The sequence below is a fragment of the Penicillium atrosanguineum genome, assembly GCF_028827265.1.
Source record: "Penicillium atrosanguineum strain IBT 20685 chromosome Unknown utg000004l_segment0_segment0, whole genome shotgun sequence".
NCBI lineage: Eukaryota > Fungi > Ascomycota > Eurotiomycetes > Eurotiales > Aspergillaceae > Penicillium > Penicillium atrosanguineum.
Genome location: NW_026623136.1, coordinates 613,582 through 628,909, shown reverse-complemented (window position 1 = coordinate 628,909; position 15,328 = coordinate 613,582). Strand labels below are relative to the sequence as shown.

General features: G+C 49.2%; 8 protein-coding genes across 8 annotated transcripts; 3 read left to right on the top strand and 5 right to left on the bottom strand.

Annotated features, from left to right (window-relative positions):
• Positions 1 to 1,427: 1,427 nt before the first annotated feature.
• Positions 1,428 to 2,375, bottom strand: N7443_005542 (SSH4 family protein; the record flags this gene model as incomplete). Its single annotated transcript, XM_056885598.1, has 1 exon — positions 1,428 to 2,375. The coding sequence occupies one exon, from the start codon at positions 2,373 to 2,375 to the stop codon at positions 1,428 to 1,430; it is 948 nt and encodes a 315-aa protein (XP_056741046.1).
• Positions 2,376 to 2,986: 611 nt separating this feature from the next.
• N7443_005541 (uncharacterized protein) lies at positions 2,987 to 5,561 on the top strand (the record flags this gene model as incomplete). The annotated part of the gene is made up of 2 exons (XM_056885597.1): positions 2,987 to 3,064; positions 3,111 to 5,561. The coding sequence occupies 2 exons, from the start codon at positions 2,987 to 2,989 to the stop codon at positions 5,559 to 5,561; spliced, it is 2,529 nt and encodes an 842-aa protein (XP_056741045.1).
• A 950-nt stretch (positions 5,562 to 6,511) lies between these two features.
• N7443_005540 (Transcriptional activator somA) lies at positions 6,512 to 6,813 on the bottom strand (the record flags this gene model as incomplete). Its single annotated transcript, XM_056885596.1, has 2 exons — positions 6,512 to 6,675; positions 6,723 to 6,813. 2 exons carry the CDS (start codon positions 6,811 to 6,813, stop codon positions 6,512 to 6,514), a joined length of 255 nt encoding a protein of 84 aa, XP_056741044.1.
• Positions 6,814 to 6,847: 34 nt separating this feature from the next.
• N7443_005539 (uncharacterized protein) lies at positions 6,848 to 7,667 on the top strand (the record flags this gene model as incomplete). The annotated part of the gene is given in 2 exon segments (XM_056885595.1): positions 6,848 to 7,264; positions 7,278 to 7,667. The coding sequence occupies 2 exon segments, from the start codon at positions 6,848 to 6,850 to the stop codon at positions 7,665 to 7,667; spliced, it is 807 nt and encodes a 268-aa protein (XP_056741043.1).
• A 210-nt stretch (positions 7,668 to 7,877) lies between these two features.
• On the bottom strand, positions 7,878 to 9,319 carry N7443_005538 (NAD-dependent epimerase/dehydratase family protein; the record flags this gene model as incomplete). The annotated part of the gene is made up of 8 exons (XM_056885594.1): positions 7,878 to 8,040; positions 8,095 to 8,372; positions 8,430 to 8,533; positions 8,589 to 8,661; positions 8,708 to 8,824; positions 8,880 to 8,992; positions 9,051 to 9,229; positions 9,282 to 9,319. The coding sequence occupies 8 exons, from the start codon at positions 9,317 to 9,319 to the stop codon at positions 7,878 to 7,880; spliced, it is 1,065 nt and encodes a 354-aa protein (XP_056741042.1).
• A 436-nt stretch (positions 9,320 to 9,755) lies between these two features.
• Positions 9,756 to 10,545, top strand: N7443_005537 (RNA-binding protein; the record flags this gene model as incomplete). Its single annotated transcript, XM_056885593.1, has 3 exons — positions 9,756 to 9,999; positions 10,058 to 10,340; positions 10,386 to 10,545. The coding sequence occupies 3 exons, from the start codon at positions 9,756 to 9,758 to the stop codon at positions 10,543 to 10,545; spliced, it is 687 nt and encodes a 228-aa protein (XP_056741041.1).
• Positions 10,546 to 10,610: 65 nt separating this feature from the next.
• On the bottom strand, positions 10,611 to 11,885 carry N7443_005536 (M20 family metallopeptidase; the record flags this gene model as incomplete). The annotated part of the gene is made up of 1 exon (XM_056885592.1): positions 10,611 to 11,885. One exon carries the CDS (start codon positions 11,883 to 11,885, stop codon positions 10,611 to 10,613), a length of 1,275 nt encoding a protein of 424 aa, XP_056741040.1.
• A 301-nt stretch (positions 11,886 to 12,186) lies between these two features.
• On the bottom strand, positions 12,187 to 14,126 carry N7443_005535 (uncharacterized protein; the record flags this gene model as incomplete). The annotated part of the gene is made up of 8 exons (XM_056885591.1): positions 12,187 to 12,514; positions 12,575 to 12,799; positions 12,850 to 13,078; positions 13,127 to 13,194; positions 13,245 to 13,507; positions 13,560 to 13,640; positions 13,689 to 13,790; positions 13,842 to 14,126. The coding sequence occupies 8 exons, from the start codon at positions 14,124 to 14,126 to the stop codon at positions 12,187 to 12,189; spliced, it is 1,581 nt and encodes a 526-aa protein (XP_056741039.1).
• Between the last annotated feature and the right edge of the window lie 1,202 nt (positions 14,127 to 15,328).

The window sequence follows — 15,328 nt, the reverse complement described above, 5'->3', positions numbered from 1 at the left end:
CATCCCGTGTACAGACCGGCCTTGATGCGACCTTAGTCCCCCGTCTTTTGGCAATTCCTCCCGGTGGGGGTGTCCAAATATTCTCTTTCCCTAGCTGCAGTCTGGCTGCATTCTACTGCAGCCATCTCAGGATAGTCTCGGGTTAATCACCGACTTCGGTCTCCACCAGCGCCCTCACTAGGACTAACTTCTCCCGGTAATGAAGATACAGGGCGATCCACTCCTTTGGCCCTCTAGACTACCACTCGAGGGCATACTTTTCCACATATCAGCGACTTTGATGTGGACACGAATTCCCATACTAACGAGAAGAAAGCACTCGGTGATATTATTGCGAACCCTGTATCTCCTCGGAGTAAAAGTGACAGATGAAAGTGACTGGAAAAGCATCTGACTCACGCCTTGTAGTTCTTTGTATTGCCCTATGATTCGTGTGCAGACTAGGATTGGAAGACTTCTATTGCCTTTATTGACTACCCCACGCCTTTTCTATTGAATCCCATGCATCTGCAGGTAGACTAATCGAAAGAACAAAAGAAACCCCCTTGGTACTCGGCGCGACCAGATACTGTTTTTGTCAGTGCGCATTTCATGCATCTGATATGCGGTCATGGCGCTTCCAGGATTAAGACCCCCCAGCTCCATGCTCAGGCCGCTTTTCCGATATGATGGAACGGAAAGCATGAGGCTGCTTTGAGAATGCGGATCTAATGCCATAGCCGGGGTCGACTGTAGAACCGTCGCACTTCGCTACCATACTTTGAAGTCGCAGCCTAGTCAATGATCCCTCGTATTGACGAGGCTGCGAGAGACAACCTTTGAGGCGACCATCCCGGACCTACGCGAGGGACTCTGACACGAGGCAGGACACTTTTAACCTCGTCCGTGACGTCAATTCCCTTTCAGCTGTTCATGTAGCTTGATGAACGGGGCATCCGGTCTGGGGGGCAAATGGAATGCCCCTGCTCATGGCTCATACCAACAACTGTATTGCATGACGGAACTGCAGCCGATGCTTCCCCCCGAGCCACTAATGCGCGCATCTACTAGGTCAAGTCTTGGAAGGTGTGCGGCCGATGACTTTCTAGAACCCTGCACGATGAAGATGTCCGCATGTGCGTATGCTGACCCTCGGCAGGTAGTCGGAATAGGCCACTTCGCTGATATACCCCTGTTAGCTATAACCCGACTCCGATATAGGACGATCTAGTATCGGGTCTATTTCGGACATTTGATACTACTTTCGTCCACTCAGCCTTCATTGAACAGACATGCCCAGGGTACGGTATGGATATCATATTCATCATAGCGACATTAAAAGAAGCAGTTCGAGCAACACCTGTCACATAAAGCCAATCTCAGCCCTACGGCTTTTCGCGGCCCCTTACTGGACTTGGCAGCGATCACAGGCCTGCATCAATTGGCATCTATCTATCGGCCTTCCATAGCCAAGCTGCAGGGTCAAAGTAGGCCTCGAAATCGACGCCACCAAACAGCCCGATGGCCCCATACAGGTCAAAGTCTCCCTCCAATCCCTCAATACCACCGGATTCCTCATCCGTCTCCTCGTGCAGGTCCCACCCTCCTGCTCGCCGACCGTTGCGGGTGAAAAAGACCTCCACTTTACACTTCTTCCGGTCCTCGAACAGCGCATCTGCCATAGCAAGCGGATTCTCCGGAAGCGTGAACACTATTCCTATCCCAACAGTCTCGCCCACATTGATTGGGCTCGTAAAATCACGACCACCCCATGAGTCATTCACAAACCGGCATCCGTCGTCAGAAAAGACGCCTAAGCTGGCCCTTTCCCAGCCAGGGGACCGCCAGGAGGGATATGGTCCCGCTGCGAAACCGATAGAGAAGCCGCTGGAGTCGGACTCCGATCCGGGCCCTGCACGGAGGCCGAGGAGCTTCACCTCGAAATAAATCATCTTGGACTTTTCTCTGATAAAAGGGGAATCCTCCGCCGCGAAGTAAAGAGGCAGATGGCTCAAGGCCAAGCAGTCTCCATTCCGGTCGACTGTTCGTCCCTGCCACAGACCACGGCCCAACAAAGAAAGCTCCCCGATGAACTCTTTCTGCAGCACAGGTCGTATGTCATGCTCACTAACAGAGGCGTACACAGTTGGCGAGGGTCTCTCAGGGGGCCAGAGCGGCGTGTTGTCGCAGAAGTCGTGAGCACGCTGTGCGTCATCTTCCGATGCATTCCCTGTCCCAGAACAATAGTAGCCCGAGATAGGTGGCGGGGGAAAGGTCGAAGTATCTGGAACCGCCTCCTGCCAGTTGTGATACGGGGGGAGATCCTCTCGCTGTGTGTTAGGGAAGCGCGCAGATGACTGCGAGGCCTCGTAGCTCGGGGGCGGGGGCTCTGCCATGGTGACTAGGTGTGTGTTGGTTCCGAGTGTAAGTCGAGATGAGAATCGAATAAGGTTGTCGTGTCCGCATCCAAATCCACGGTGCCAAGCGGGGCTGTGCCGAATGAGTTCCGTGGGTTTGCTTTGTCTTCGTCTTTCCAAGGTCTTTCCACAGTTTTGATGCCTTGAGCATTTGGCATTTGGCATTTGGCATTTGACATTGACAGTTAAGTTGGCGCTTCACAGTTGACACTTGATCTTGTCCTGAGCCTCTCTCCTCTCGGGCGTCACAGCAGTTTGGAGCACTTGGGGAGGATTTTGAATCCGACCAAAAACTCGCTAGGGGGTCCTGGTTTGGGTTTAGATGTGAATCAGTACGAAATGAGAGAAAAAGAGAGATCGGACGCCATTTCTACATCTTTTGATGCGAGATATGAATGGGAGGAGTCACAGAGGGAAAAGCGGGCTAAGAATAGTTGGGCTGCAGGTCTCAGTTGCGCAGAGTCCAAAAGTAAAATGCAAAATGCACAGTGCACAGTGCACCGTGGCGAGTTTCGAACTTCTTCAATCCTGCCCAACTCCGAGGGGCCCTAAATTATTTATCCTTCGTTTCCTCCTCATTCTTTCCCCCAATGACTGGTCCGACCCACCGACGTCGATCCTCCATCTCGGGGCAAATCCAGCGAATCTTCAACGTCGATCGCTCGGATGTATGTTCGACTCCACGCTGTCCGAGTCCACACTGACTGTAACCAGAAGCGCCGGAACCCTCATGATAATGGCTTGTCTGATGAGCTCTCTCAGCTGAAAAATGAAAACGAGCAGGCGCCCGGTCAGACACCCGTGCAATTGGGTCAGGATGAAACTAGACCCAGCTCCTACACTTATTCTCAAAACTCTAGGCTACCATCCACAGGCACTTCTCATTCAACTCCCCCGTTCCAACCGGTGATGGCTGTGAACACCATGTCACTGCAGACTTCCGGGATTCAAGATAGTACTCCGCAAGAGATCGGAACCTCTGGCGCATGGGAAACTGCGCGTAAAGAGAGACGTGCTACCAAGCGACTCGAGGCGGAAAGGACAGAGCTCGAACAGCGTCTCCAGAGACTCGAAGAGGCTCAGGCCCGACAGGACCATGGCATCTTCGATCGATCCCACAGCCGGTTGACCAAGAAGCAGCCACTGGATAGCACTGCAGTTCGGTCGTCCAGTACCGATGGAGAAGGAAGAAGAGGAAGGTCTTCAAGCGTCTTCTCCGGGATCTTCTCGAGATCAAGACGATCATCTCGATCGAGTTCCAAAGACTCAGAGTCTCATCGTCAATCAAGTGAAACCCCACCGACACTGCCATTGGCTCTTCCAGAACGCTTCGGCACCGCGGTATCGAGGGAGTTGGCGACTCACCATGGAACTACACTGGTTCCTTCTCATCAGTTAGAAGGCACGGCTCGTGCCCGCCATTCTCTTCACACGGCACCCAAATCCGATGACCTAAGAGAGAATTGGAGAATGGCCGAAGCCTGGCAGAGAAATAGTGGAGCCCATGACTTTGACAGTACAAGAGGTTCTGTCTACAAACCAGAGCTCACTGGCCAGCCTGCACCTGACAGCCTTGCCCGCCAGGATGAACCTCAACAGCCCAGCCAAGCGAAGCTTTTGGCAGATCTTGACCGCGACTTGTTTACTGCGACTCTCAGGCATGACGGTAAGTCCGTTGGGACCCGGCCATTTTCTGCTTCTAGCCCGTATGCTCATACATCATCGCGTCCTATCGATCTCTCGACAAGGGGCTGGGGGCAAAGCAAAAACTACCTCGAGGTTCCTGATACCATGTCAACCAGGGTCACTACGGCACGTCAGCTCCACGATCTTACGCCATCGGGGCATATCCAACGCTCCTTTAAGACGTTTGGATCCTCTATTTCAATGCCGGCAATCACGAAAAACAAACATCGCAAGAAGAATGGAATGCCTGCCGGGTCGCAAACGACCCCAAGCTCTTTCAAGTCCTCGCCCCTCTCATCGAATTCATTCACATCTAATGGCCCTGAGCAAGAGGGAAAAAGTGGAATTGCAGGGGGCTCAATTTCCCAGAATCCAGACCCATCTATCATTCCATTGCCATTGCGAATCCAAGTGTCACAACAGCATGAGCCAAGAGGTCGAAAGTCGGCTTCTGAGCCTACATCGGCAAAAGCGCAGAGCCATCCTAAAGATAGCCTTCGACAGTCATTTCAAGGGCCGGTATCGTCATTCGTGAACGGCCGCCAACAGGAGAGCCGGCGCTCGGGACAATCAACAACGGTATCTGGTACAATGCCAGCAGAAGTCCCCAAAGAAACCAAGCAATCCCGCAATGATAGACCTCCCCTTCCGATCAAGCATGCAGACAGAACTGGTTCTCTCAGTAACAACTCTCCACCGCGGGCAAACACTGAGAGCCAGAAAGGATCTGGCGTCACAGCAGATGCACCGGCCAATTTTTCCGAGCCTAGTGCACTGGACCAGTCCAACACTGAAAATGCTCCCTCAATCAAATCCGTGCTGAGATGTAGGAACCCATCGCCCAGCCGGACACCATCGCAAAGTTCCTCGCAAGCAAGCTACGATACAGCCGATGAAGAAGTACTCGACGTTACTAAAGCTCTTGTTAAGAACGATAAAGCCATGGCCCAACATGATGAGACCCCTAAGAACGAGGTCCCAATCGTGCAAGAGCTGCTTTCCAGTGATATCATCTTACAAAACGAAGCTACTCAGGCTGATTCCTCTGCCGTGGTACGAGAGGTATCTGAGCGAAGGATGAAGGCGCCAGCAGAACAACACATTGCCAAATTATTTGTCATTTGCTGCCATTGCAAGTACTGGCACGACATGCCATCGGAGGTATATGCCAGGCTCGTAGGCCCTGAACGAGTGTCCTCCGAGACCATCCTATCACGAACCTTCTCTCGCCAAAGCTCAGGCGGTCGTAAAGCCTCTCTAAGAAATTCGCTGCTGTCTTCAAATCTATCTGATTCTCGACGACTGTTAGCTATTGAACGAAAACATAAGAACAAAAATAAGCAGTCTGGTCGTGAGACCCAAGCAGCGACCGAGAGTCCCTTGAGACCACCCTCGTGCTGTTGGTGTGGACATAACATGAACAAGAACTGCTGCCAGGGATGGACTACACTCGTTCAGATGGGCGAGAGACATTATTAAGCAAAATATACGAGCCCTATGAAGTAATCATGATGATGTGGATTGATACCAAGCGTTCCCTGTCTTCCCTTTCTGTCTGTGCATTCTTCTCTGTACTTCTCCAAACTTGTGGCATTGTTCTCGGGTTCTTTGTTCACATTATATCTGTAAATTTTCTTCCAGCGGTCCCTCGTTATTGCGAGCTAAAATCCTTACCGACCAAATAAGCATTTCAAATGAAAGCTATGAGCCATCGTTCCAAACACTTCGTTCTGTGCTTCCCAACCCACCTGCTGGGTATCTGAATAAGACATGAAGTTAATGTATATGTTCCTAGTACACCAATTCCGGCCCCATCTCGGCTGTTCCTGTGTCCACCGAACGACTTCCAATCGGAATGAGCGATTGAGCGCCACCGCACTATATAGGTACGATGAAGCTTGGAAAGCTTGGATGGACTCTAGATATTGGGCATTATTAGCGACGGGTCGGAACACAATCTGCTTTTGGGATTGAGAGGCTGAGAACCATTGAACGCCACGCGGATCGGTCTGAACAGTTCCGCCTTTTATCTATAGAAGAAATGTAAGCCTCTCTTAAAATCACCCGTCGGCACTCCGTAATATGGAATAATAGAGTGGATGGAGTGGAAGAAGTGGATAGCGTAGATGAAGTACAAAGAGGTAGAACTCCCCCCAAGACTAGTCTGTCTCATAGAACGGTATTGGTGATGAGAACCCCGACTTACGAAACGTCCGTCACTCCAACCTGGCAACCCATTTCAGGATCCCTAACAGCCACGAGCACTGAGCATCGCATGATCCTTTAACTCTCGTGTGCCGACGAGGCATGGTACCTTCCTTACGTGCTCTTTTCTAATGCAAAGTTCGTTGAGCCGGTCAAAACTGTGTGTGCTACGGTCACTTTCTTTTCTAGTCGAGATTGTCATCATCTACAAGGCCGTCTGACATTCAGTCAAGCACGGCTTCATCTTCGTCTGTCCTAGCCATGAAATCCTCGAACGTCTTCTCAGCGCCGCTATCATCCAATACACAGTCTGTTGGCTCCACTTCTGTTGTTTCTTTGGCCCTAGTGGCGCCCTCTGGACCGTTCTCATCCAATATTTCGCCACCGTCTTGAGCGGTGTCGTGTTTACGACATCAACAGCATTGCCCAACAAACCCTCCTCCCACGCTTTGCCCTCAGCAGGATCTACGACTGCGACTATTCTGACCACCTGCACCGCAACAATAACGGCTTGTCCGTCAACCATCAGGGATTGCCCGGTACCAGCCAAGACTACCTTGATGACCACAGAGACAATCGTGGTCTCAACAACCGTTTGTCTTGTCACTGAGGATTTCCGTTCTACCTCAACAGACTTGCCTGATTCTGCAAACAGAGGTGCGGAAGAGAGCGGCGGGTCATCACAAAAGCAATCGACCACTTCTACTATCGTCCATACTCGAACTGCTACTATAAAAGCCTGCCCTTCTGATGTGGTCGATTGTCCCGCCTCCGTGAAGAGCACCTACGTTACGACAGAAACGATCGTGGTTTCCACTACTATTTGTCCGGTCACTGCTACTGAAACTACCTCTTCGTACTCTGGTACTACTCCCAACCATTTGGAGACAGCCGCCTCAAGTGTGTCCACGTCAACCGTCCTGGCCACCCTTATATCTACGATGAATGCTTGTCCGTCAACAGTCACAGATTGTCCCGTATTTATTTAAGACTACATTTGTCAGCTCTGAGACTAAGGTTGTGCCTACTGTTTTGATTACGGCGGAATGGACAGTTATCTCCACCGGCGTTGCCTCGGAAATCACCGCCGGTGAAACTTCTGTAACCTTGACTGGCGCCGAAGTTGCAACCCCTGTATATGCTTCCTCGATTACTTCCGGGCGTGAGACTCATGGACAGCCTACCTCCACAAAAAGCACCTTTGCTACATCTGCACCTGCTCATTCCGTCTCATCTAAATTGAGAATCGTCGGCACTGCGAGTCAATCAACTACAGGCGCTGTCCGTACCGGCTCTGCTTCATCCAAATGGGGGCTGAAATCTCTCCATTGCTCTCTGTTCTTGGGTGTCGCCTCTTTCATGCTTTTGTCATTCCGTTAGACCATATTCTTCATTTCCATATTGGCCTTTGCCCGATTGATATATAGCGTTACTAAAGGAGCCTTCCAGCAGTGAATGTTTTTATAGTTTATGTTATCATAATTTCTGTGACAATCATTTGCTTCCGAGTTGATTGTGTGATTGAAACGGTGCTGCACATACTTTCCAAGGTGCATAGGTAGCTAATTACCAGTTGAGTTTAAATACCCTCTAGCCTCTAGTAGCTTTGAACAAAGAGTCAATAAGACTGCTCTTTGCTTTTCCGAGATCTAGAACATCTTGTATCTCGTCATCAATATGTTCAAAAAAATGCTCCTTGTCCCACTTGGGTTTCCATGCAACAATCTTTGGAATTTCTGGAATGATGTCATCACTGAAACTGCATTAGCGTTTGAATAATTTCATCATATAGCCCGACACAACCTACCCTGAGTTCCACAAGATCTGCACAAACTGCTCGGGAACCCCCAATATCTTTGCAGCAGATGCATCATCGGGATAAACCCTGGTAGTAGAATCAGCCAAGAGACCACGAACTTCCATAGCCTCAGCCAGCTTGTCCAAAACATCTCCAAAGAAGAGCTCATGGGCTTTTCCAAAGTAGTAGCCTTCTTTTCCATTTGGGATTGGCTTCTCCTGTAGAATTTTCTCGACAATCTGCCCGTATAGAACGGTCAAGTCGGAGATATGCACGGCCGAAACTTTCTGAAAATTGACTCAGTCAACTATAGCTGCCTCCGATGGGGGGTTTTTTTCTCTTACTGTGTTCCCGGGAAATTTGTACACGGCCTTGTTCGAGATGATAGCTTCAACATAGACAGGCAAGACCACGGACAGTTTGTTCCATTCGCCACTGCCTCTACCATCTGAAGAGGTTCTATGTAAGCAAAAGCACATTTGGTCTGAATTCGGTGCACTCACAAACTAAAGAGGGCACAACGACAAAGCTGGTTACCCCTTGTGCCGCAGCGTGTTCAATGACAGATACATCAGTCTGGCCATGTCAGCCAGGTTCGTGAGGTCTCAGTGGGGGGTCTTACATTGCGAATAGGGAAAGAGGCTGCCAATCGCTTCTCTGTCTCAAATACACCATCTGTATCTTTGAAGTCTCCAGCTGGCCAGCCCGTGTTTTTGTAGAATGCGCTCATTCCAGAGGTCTGCTTGTCATTAACAACCAAGCATATATCGGATAGATACTGGGCGAAAACTCACATGGATAAAATACGTCCTTTTGCCGCTGACCTTGCCCTGTTTGCTCAGTGCCGTGATAAGATACAGTGCCGTCTTTGGATCTATAGCGCTCGAGGTATGGATGACAATATTGACTGTGTTTGTTCATTAGCTCATTACATCACATTTCAGATCACAATGGAACATTCTTACTGTCATTTCTAGCCACGTTCTCAGCAACATCTTCTTCGTTGGTCAAATCTAATTGAAGCACGGTGACGCCAAGTTTCGACAGGGCACCAACTTGTGTGTCGGATCTTACCGCGGCGAAAATCTGATCTTTCTTAAGCAGTGCACTCTTGGCTAATATTTCGGCGAGGATGGAGCCGCCGCTAGGGAGATGTCAGTCTAGTATGTACCGCCAGTTTTAGGGTTGAAGGATACATATAACCGGCCGCGCCAGTGATCAGAATGTTTGACATGTTGGTGATTGAAGTGGAGATACTTCTGTACTGGAAAAGATAAACAAGGGCCGATGTCTTAGATCTCATCTGATACAGTAAGCGCGGTGAATATTATTGCCGACCGTTATGTCATTAATCTCCGAGATGAGGAATGCCTCATTTGCGGTGATTACCAAGCCTCGGAGGATGAGAAACACGACGCGATTGGAAGTTGACTATAGAGTTATGTTTGTTTCATTCTGTCTTTTTGTCATCGAATATTTGCATCCGGGTTTCAAAGCCTCCTACTGGATCATTAATCCAGCCCTGGAATGGTGCAAACATGGAAAGATACAAAGTGTTGATCGATTTCAAATCAACACCATGCCATGGCCAAGCCGCACCGCTTCAATGGGTATAAGAAACAGAGCTATGATCACTCCAAGGGTCTCAACAATCGTTCATGTCAAACATCATGTCTGGTACAGCTCCAGTGGTTCTCATTCTCGGTTCGGGGTCGAACGTTGGAAATCATGTGGCCCAGACCTTCGCTGCAAAGGGCTACCAGGTGGCTCTCGCATCGAGAAGCCTGAAAGAAGAAGACAGCACAGCTGACCACCTTCATATCTCGAGTGATTTCTCTGACCCTGAGTCTGTGATCATGACATTCTCCAGAGTCAGGGAACTGTTGGGTACTCCGGGTGTAGTCGTTTACAATGGTCTGAATGGCCTTGATGCTGAGAACTCCGATGAAGACTGGTGCTGACATGACTGAAGCTGCTGCGGCTACCTTTAATGATGCGAATGATCCTCTCGCTCTCCCTTTGACCAACTTCGCTCGGGACTTGACTATCAACACAACCAGCGCCTTCGCGGCCGCCCAGCAGGCAGCCTTGAGCTTCACAGACCTCCCCGACTCTGCATCCAAGACTTTTATCTACACTGGCAATATTCTGAACACCAAGACCCTTCCAGTCTTCTTGGATCTGGGTGTTGGAAAATCTGCAACTGCACACGTCATCGAGTCTGCTGCTAAGGCTTATTCCGATCGCGGATTCAAGTAAGTGCTTATTTCTCTTAAAGGAGTTGGGCTGATCACTTTCAGGTTCTATTATGCCGACGAAAGAAGAGCCGATGGAACACATGTAGCTAATGAAATCAGCGGGGAGGCACATGGTAAATTCTACCTTGAGCTCGCTGAGAGCACATCGCAAGGTCCTTGGCAACAGACCTTCGTGAAGGGTGTTGGATACAAGAAGTTCTAAAGTGTCGGAGCTCAGTCGATCATGGCACTCAAGTGCTCTATCTGCTAACTTGCGTTCTGTACAAATCAAAGAGAAGCTGAGATCAGTCTCTTGTATCCTTGCACCGCCTCTTCCAGTTCTCCAACAGTGATTGCCTCGTTGTCTGCATGGGCAACATGAATACTTCCAGGTCCATACAGATAACGCTGAACCTTTTGAGAGCTTTGGTTGTGAATATGTAGTGAAGCAGCATCGGTTCCGTAGTTCACAGTAATCACATCAAATCCATCCACATCAACATCGAAGTACTGAGGTCCAGTTCCAGTCTGTGGGTGTCCAAACTCCAAATCGATGTTTTGGTCGCCTTCGGACACGCTATCCACGGCTTTGCGTATGATTTCTCTGATGTCCTCCGGGCTTCCTTCGGCAATACGAACGGATATAGTTGCTTCAGCATATGCAGGAACCACATTGGCTGCCACGCCACCAGAGATTTGACCAATATTCAAAGTGGACTGACCCAGCCGCTCACTTCGAGGAAAACCACCATCTTGGGGTAGAATATTAGGTAACGAGTCGAGATGAGACAGAACTGGAAGTATGGCGGAAATTGCACTTTCCCCTAACCAGGGGTAACCCGAGTGTGCCGCTTTGCCTCTTGAGACAAGCGTAAACTTCATGGATCCCTTGTGCCCCGCAACCAGATTCAACTCCGTCGGTTCACCAAATATGATCGAGCGATATGTCGGAGGTTTCAAATTTAGGTCGGAGTTTGAGAAGTGTTTCATACCGACGCCGTCCCTTTCCTCGCCAACGTCAAACAGTAGACCGATTGAGGCATCTGGGTTGTCTCTGAGTGTTTCCAGAGCAGCGAAAATGATGGCTGCTACGCTAGCTTTGGCATCGACTGTCCCACGGCCAGCAATGACCAGGTCGTTTCGGTCAAATAACGAACCATCGGTCTGAGGCGAATGCAGAGAGTACGGAATGAAGGGTGGGACCGTATCGATGTGACTAGTCAATAGCACATCAGGATACCTATTTTTCCCAACATAGGCATAAATGTTGAATCTTTCTTTTTGATCTTTCGTCTCGGGGGTAACGATTTGTTTCTCGACGGTCAAGTTCTGCGCAGCAAGGAATTCCAAGATAAAGTCTCCCACAGTTTTCTCATTCTCGGTGACCGATGCTATCTCTACTATGTCCCTGTGGAACGAGAGAAGAGGTGAGGAAGCAATAACTTGATCCAGTCTTGGCTCCGGGCCAGTCTCGTGGAGTTGGGCAGCTCGCAACGGTTGCTGGTCCGATGCGAGCACCGATCTAGCCAAGGCCGCGAGGCCGAAAAGATAATCCGGTTTCATAGCTTCTGATCACGGGAGACCTGAATTGCTCAGTATTACCGAGGGTTGCGCAGTCTTGGATTTTGAAGTAGAGGTCGAATGCAAAGAGGTGAGGGGAAATATATCGATAAGGGACTCCCCGCAATGGCGACTTCACTGTGCACGGTGGACGATCAATTGCTTTTTCCTCAACCAAGCGGTTTTTGTGCATCTCTATGCATCTCATCGCTTTCTATATTAATCCATAATTACCGATCGATCGAAGTTCATTGCGTCTGACCTTAGCCCACCAGCTCTTGAATTGCCTCTATCTCTTTCATAGTTACTTCTCCCCAATGTGAATGTCAACATCATCTAGAACCGCCTGGTTTTGCTTCGCTGCTGCGACTCTGATTCTCTTCAATCTCCTGGTATCGACATCGACCTTCCAAGTAAATCCCCAAGTAATAAGATTCATAACGATCGCCATGCCAACAAACCCCATCGCAATCCCAAAAGATGTCGTATATCGGGGTCCATATCGGGAATTAAACAACTGGGACCCGACCGCACCTCCAATCTGACCATAACTGTTCGCAAAAGCAATCGCAAATGCCGAGCCGGTTGCACCTTCGGTGGTCTGCACTCGCCAGGGCCACATCATGGTGTACCTTGTTACGTTTAGCACATAACAGCCTGTAAGAAAGAGCCAACACTGTTCAAGCACTTACCAAGCAGTTGAGAACCCTCCTGCTATCACTGTTGCAGCGTAGACTCCGCCATTGTTTGGGAATATATAGAGCACGCCATAGCAGGCTTCAATTACAATCATGAACGCAAGTGGGATAGCGGGCTGAGGAATGCGCCCTGTATCTGCGAAAATACCAAATGCGATAGTCAAGACGACAGCAAAGACTGCCGAGGGGATGTTCAACAGAAGCGATTCACCCATAGATCTATCACAACTGTTACTATTTGATCGAGCGTTCCTCTATGGTCGACTCACGAGAATCCGAGGCTTGCAATTACCGTGGGTTGGTAAAAGGTAAGCCCTGTAGTGCCAACGGTGAAGAAAGCCCAGCAGAGGAGGAATAGCCAGATTCTCTTGTTTTTGAGAGTTTTGATCAGCTCGGGTAGATCGAAATTGGCCTCGGCCGACCGTGGGGAGTTAACAGGGAGACGCGCCTGGATAAAATCTTTTTGTTCATCAGATAGCCAGGATGCCGTTGATGGGACTTGATTATGGTTAGTTGAGCTCAAGTCTCAAGTCTGAAAAAGCTTACAGTCTGGCAAGAAGAAATAGGTAAATATTCCAAGCAGGACGGTGAAGAGGCCTTCGGTCAAAATCAGCCTGCACGATATTATTAGCCGGAGATGATTGGAAACACACATCCAACGTACCACTTCCACCCAGATAACCCGCCAGCAACCACGCTATTGAATGCAAATGCAAGTACACCGCTTATGACCGTACTAAAGCATCCCAGAACCGTCACGAGAACTACTCGAGGAGCAATCTCGTCCGGTCTATACCAGTAGCATAGTTGTACAAGCATTCCAGGCCACAGACCGGCCTCGAAGAGACCGAGGAAAAACCGAACGATGTAAAGACCCTGCCTGTTTGTGACAGCTGCGTGGCAACAAAGCACGATTCCCCATGATACCTACATCTGTAAGTCTTGAGAATTCGAAAGAGATGAATTTTAGCTGACTGACCATAATTCGGGCTTGCCAGACAGAAGGTCTTGCGCCTTTCAGTAGGAGATTTGAAGGTGCTTCTGCGAGGATGTAAGGGACCTTGAGAGATGTCAGTTACCTCCGCTTGAATTGTTGAACAATGCTCACATAGTACAATGTGGTGACCAGGTTGTACTGATCCGAAGTCATTTTGAGTTCAGTCAGGATATTATATGGAGTCCCTTGATCCATAATTCGAGCGTAAGAAACCTATGGTACTTATGAGCTATAGCTACATGGTTTCCATATCTTTGAGCTGACATTACTGGCATCGACACTCTTCAGCATGTACATCACGGCCAAAAGAGGGAGGAGATGCCAATCGATTCGTCGAAGGAGCCTTTGTTCTTCGGCACTGCTCAGGGTTGCTCGTAACCGCATGAGATTCGCATCATATCCAGGAATAGCTCTATCTTCGTATTCAGGGAGGATGCCATTCTTGCTGCGATCGACATAATGCACGTTGGTTCTCCCAGGGATTGACGGTTCATCTGCAGATGATACCTTTGGAGATATCCCAATTTTCTCGGGAATATGGGCTCGCATTTTGGCCGAAAGACACGGTTTGGAAATCACAGAAGGCTGGGGGTTATTCAACATGGATCCATCCTATCTATATCTTTTCCTGTGCTGATTGCGCAAGGCAGACAGCAGATTCTTTAGGGTGGCGTGCATACCAGGGTGGACATGGCACACTTTACCCCTCACTTGCCTGCCAAATGCGCAGATATATTATATCTACTAACCTGGTTCTTGCGTTATCTGGATAGCTTAGTTTCCTGAGCTTGGAGATAACCACCCGCATCTGCCGTTTTGCTATCGTACCCAAATTGCAAAGCCTTGGGTTACCTAAATACAAAATAGAAGTAGTGGTTTCCAGAGTCAGCATATTATTGCTGCGCCTCTCCATGTATTGGCCCAGGTGAGCAAATTCCCTTCCACCTCAGCAGTTGGTAAAGGTGCAATGGCGATAGAGCACGCGATAGTTGGGTGAATAGTTGGGTGATACCTTATGATACCGTGGACATGAGCAGCTCGGCAATTCAATACCGGGAGAGCCAAGAAGCGATTCAACATTCTTTTATCCCTATTGATTTATTTTCCTGCTATTCGTGCAATCTTATCTACCTATATTACTTGGTGTATGGTTCACCTTTTTGGGATAGCTGGGAACTAGATGTGATGACTAATCACTAAGCGAAATGCTTCCCGCATCGACTGGATTTTCCACCTTCTCCATCTTCATCGCATCCCGCTCAGTTTATCAACCCATGTTGGCAAGAATCTAATGATGCATTCTGTGCCATTCATAGCATGTCATGCAAATGCACTCTATCTACACTAACCGCATGCAGGACCGATTATCCGACCGACTACGTATTCATCCCATCCCCCATCACCCAAACATTCACGCCGCAACTCCTCAATCCAGCTGTCCCAGTCCTCACGGACGATCCACGGACCCTTCATTGGACAGTCACCACAGCGCCACGTCTTGTGGCCGTGACCGACTGGAGCTGGGTTGCGAGTCGGGAGAACCTCGTCAGAGGGGATCTCGGCTCATCTTGCTTCGAGTTGCTAGAGCAAGAAAAGGGCCTTCATAGTTCATGTTACACTTGCTCGTTTCTTCTTCGGAAGAGTTCGTATTTTACTACGAGAGCATGACTCCTTGCGCACCTACATTCATACCTATCATACCCAAATTCTTCAGTACATATGCATTTATAACGTTCAAATGTCCTCCCGCG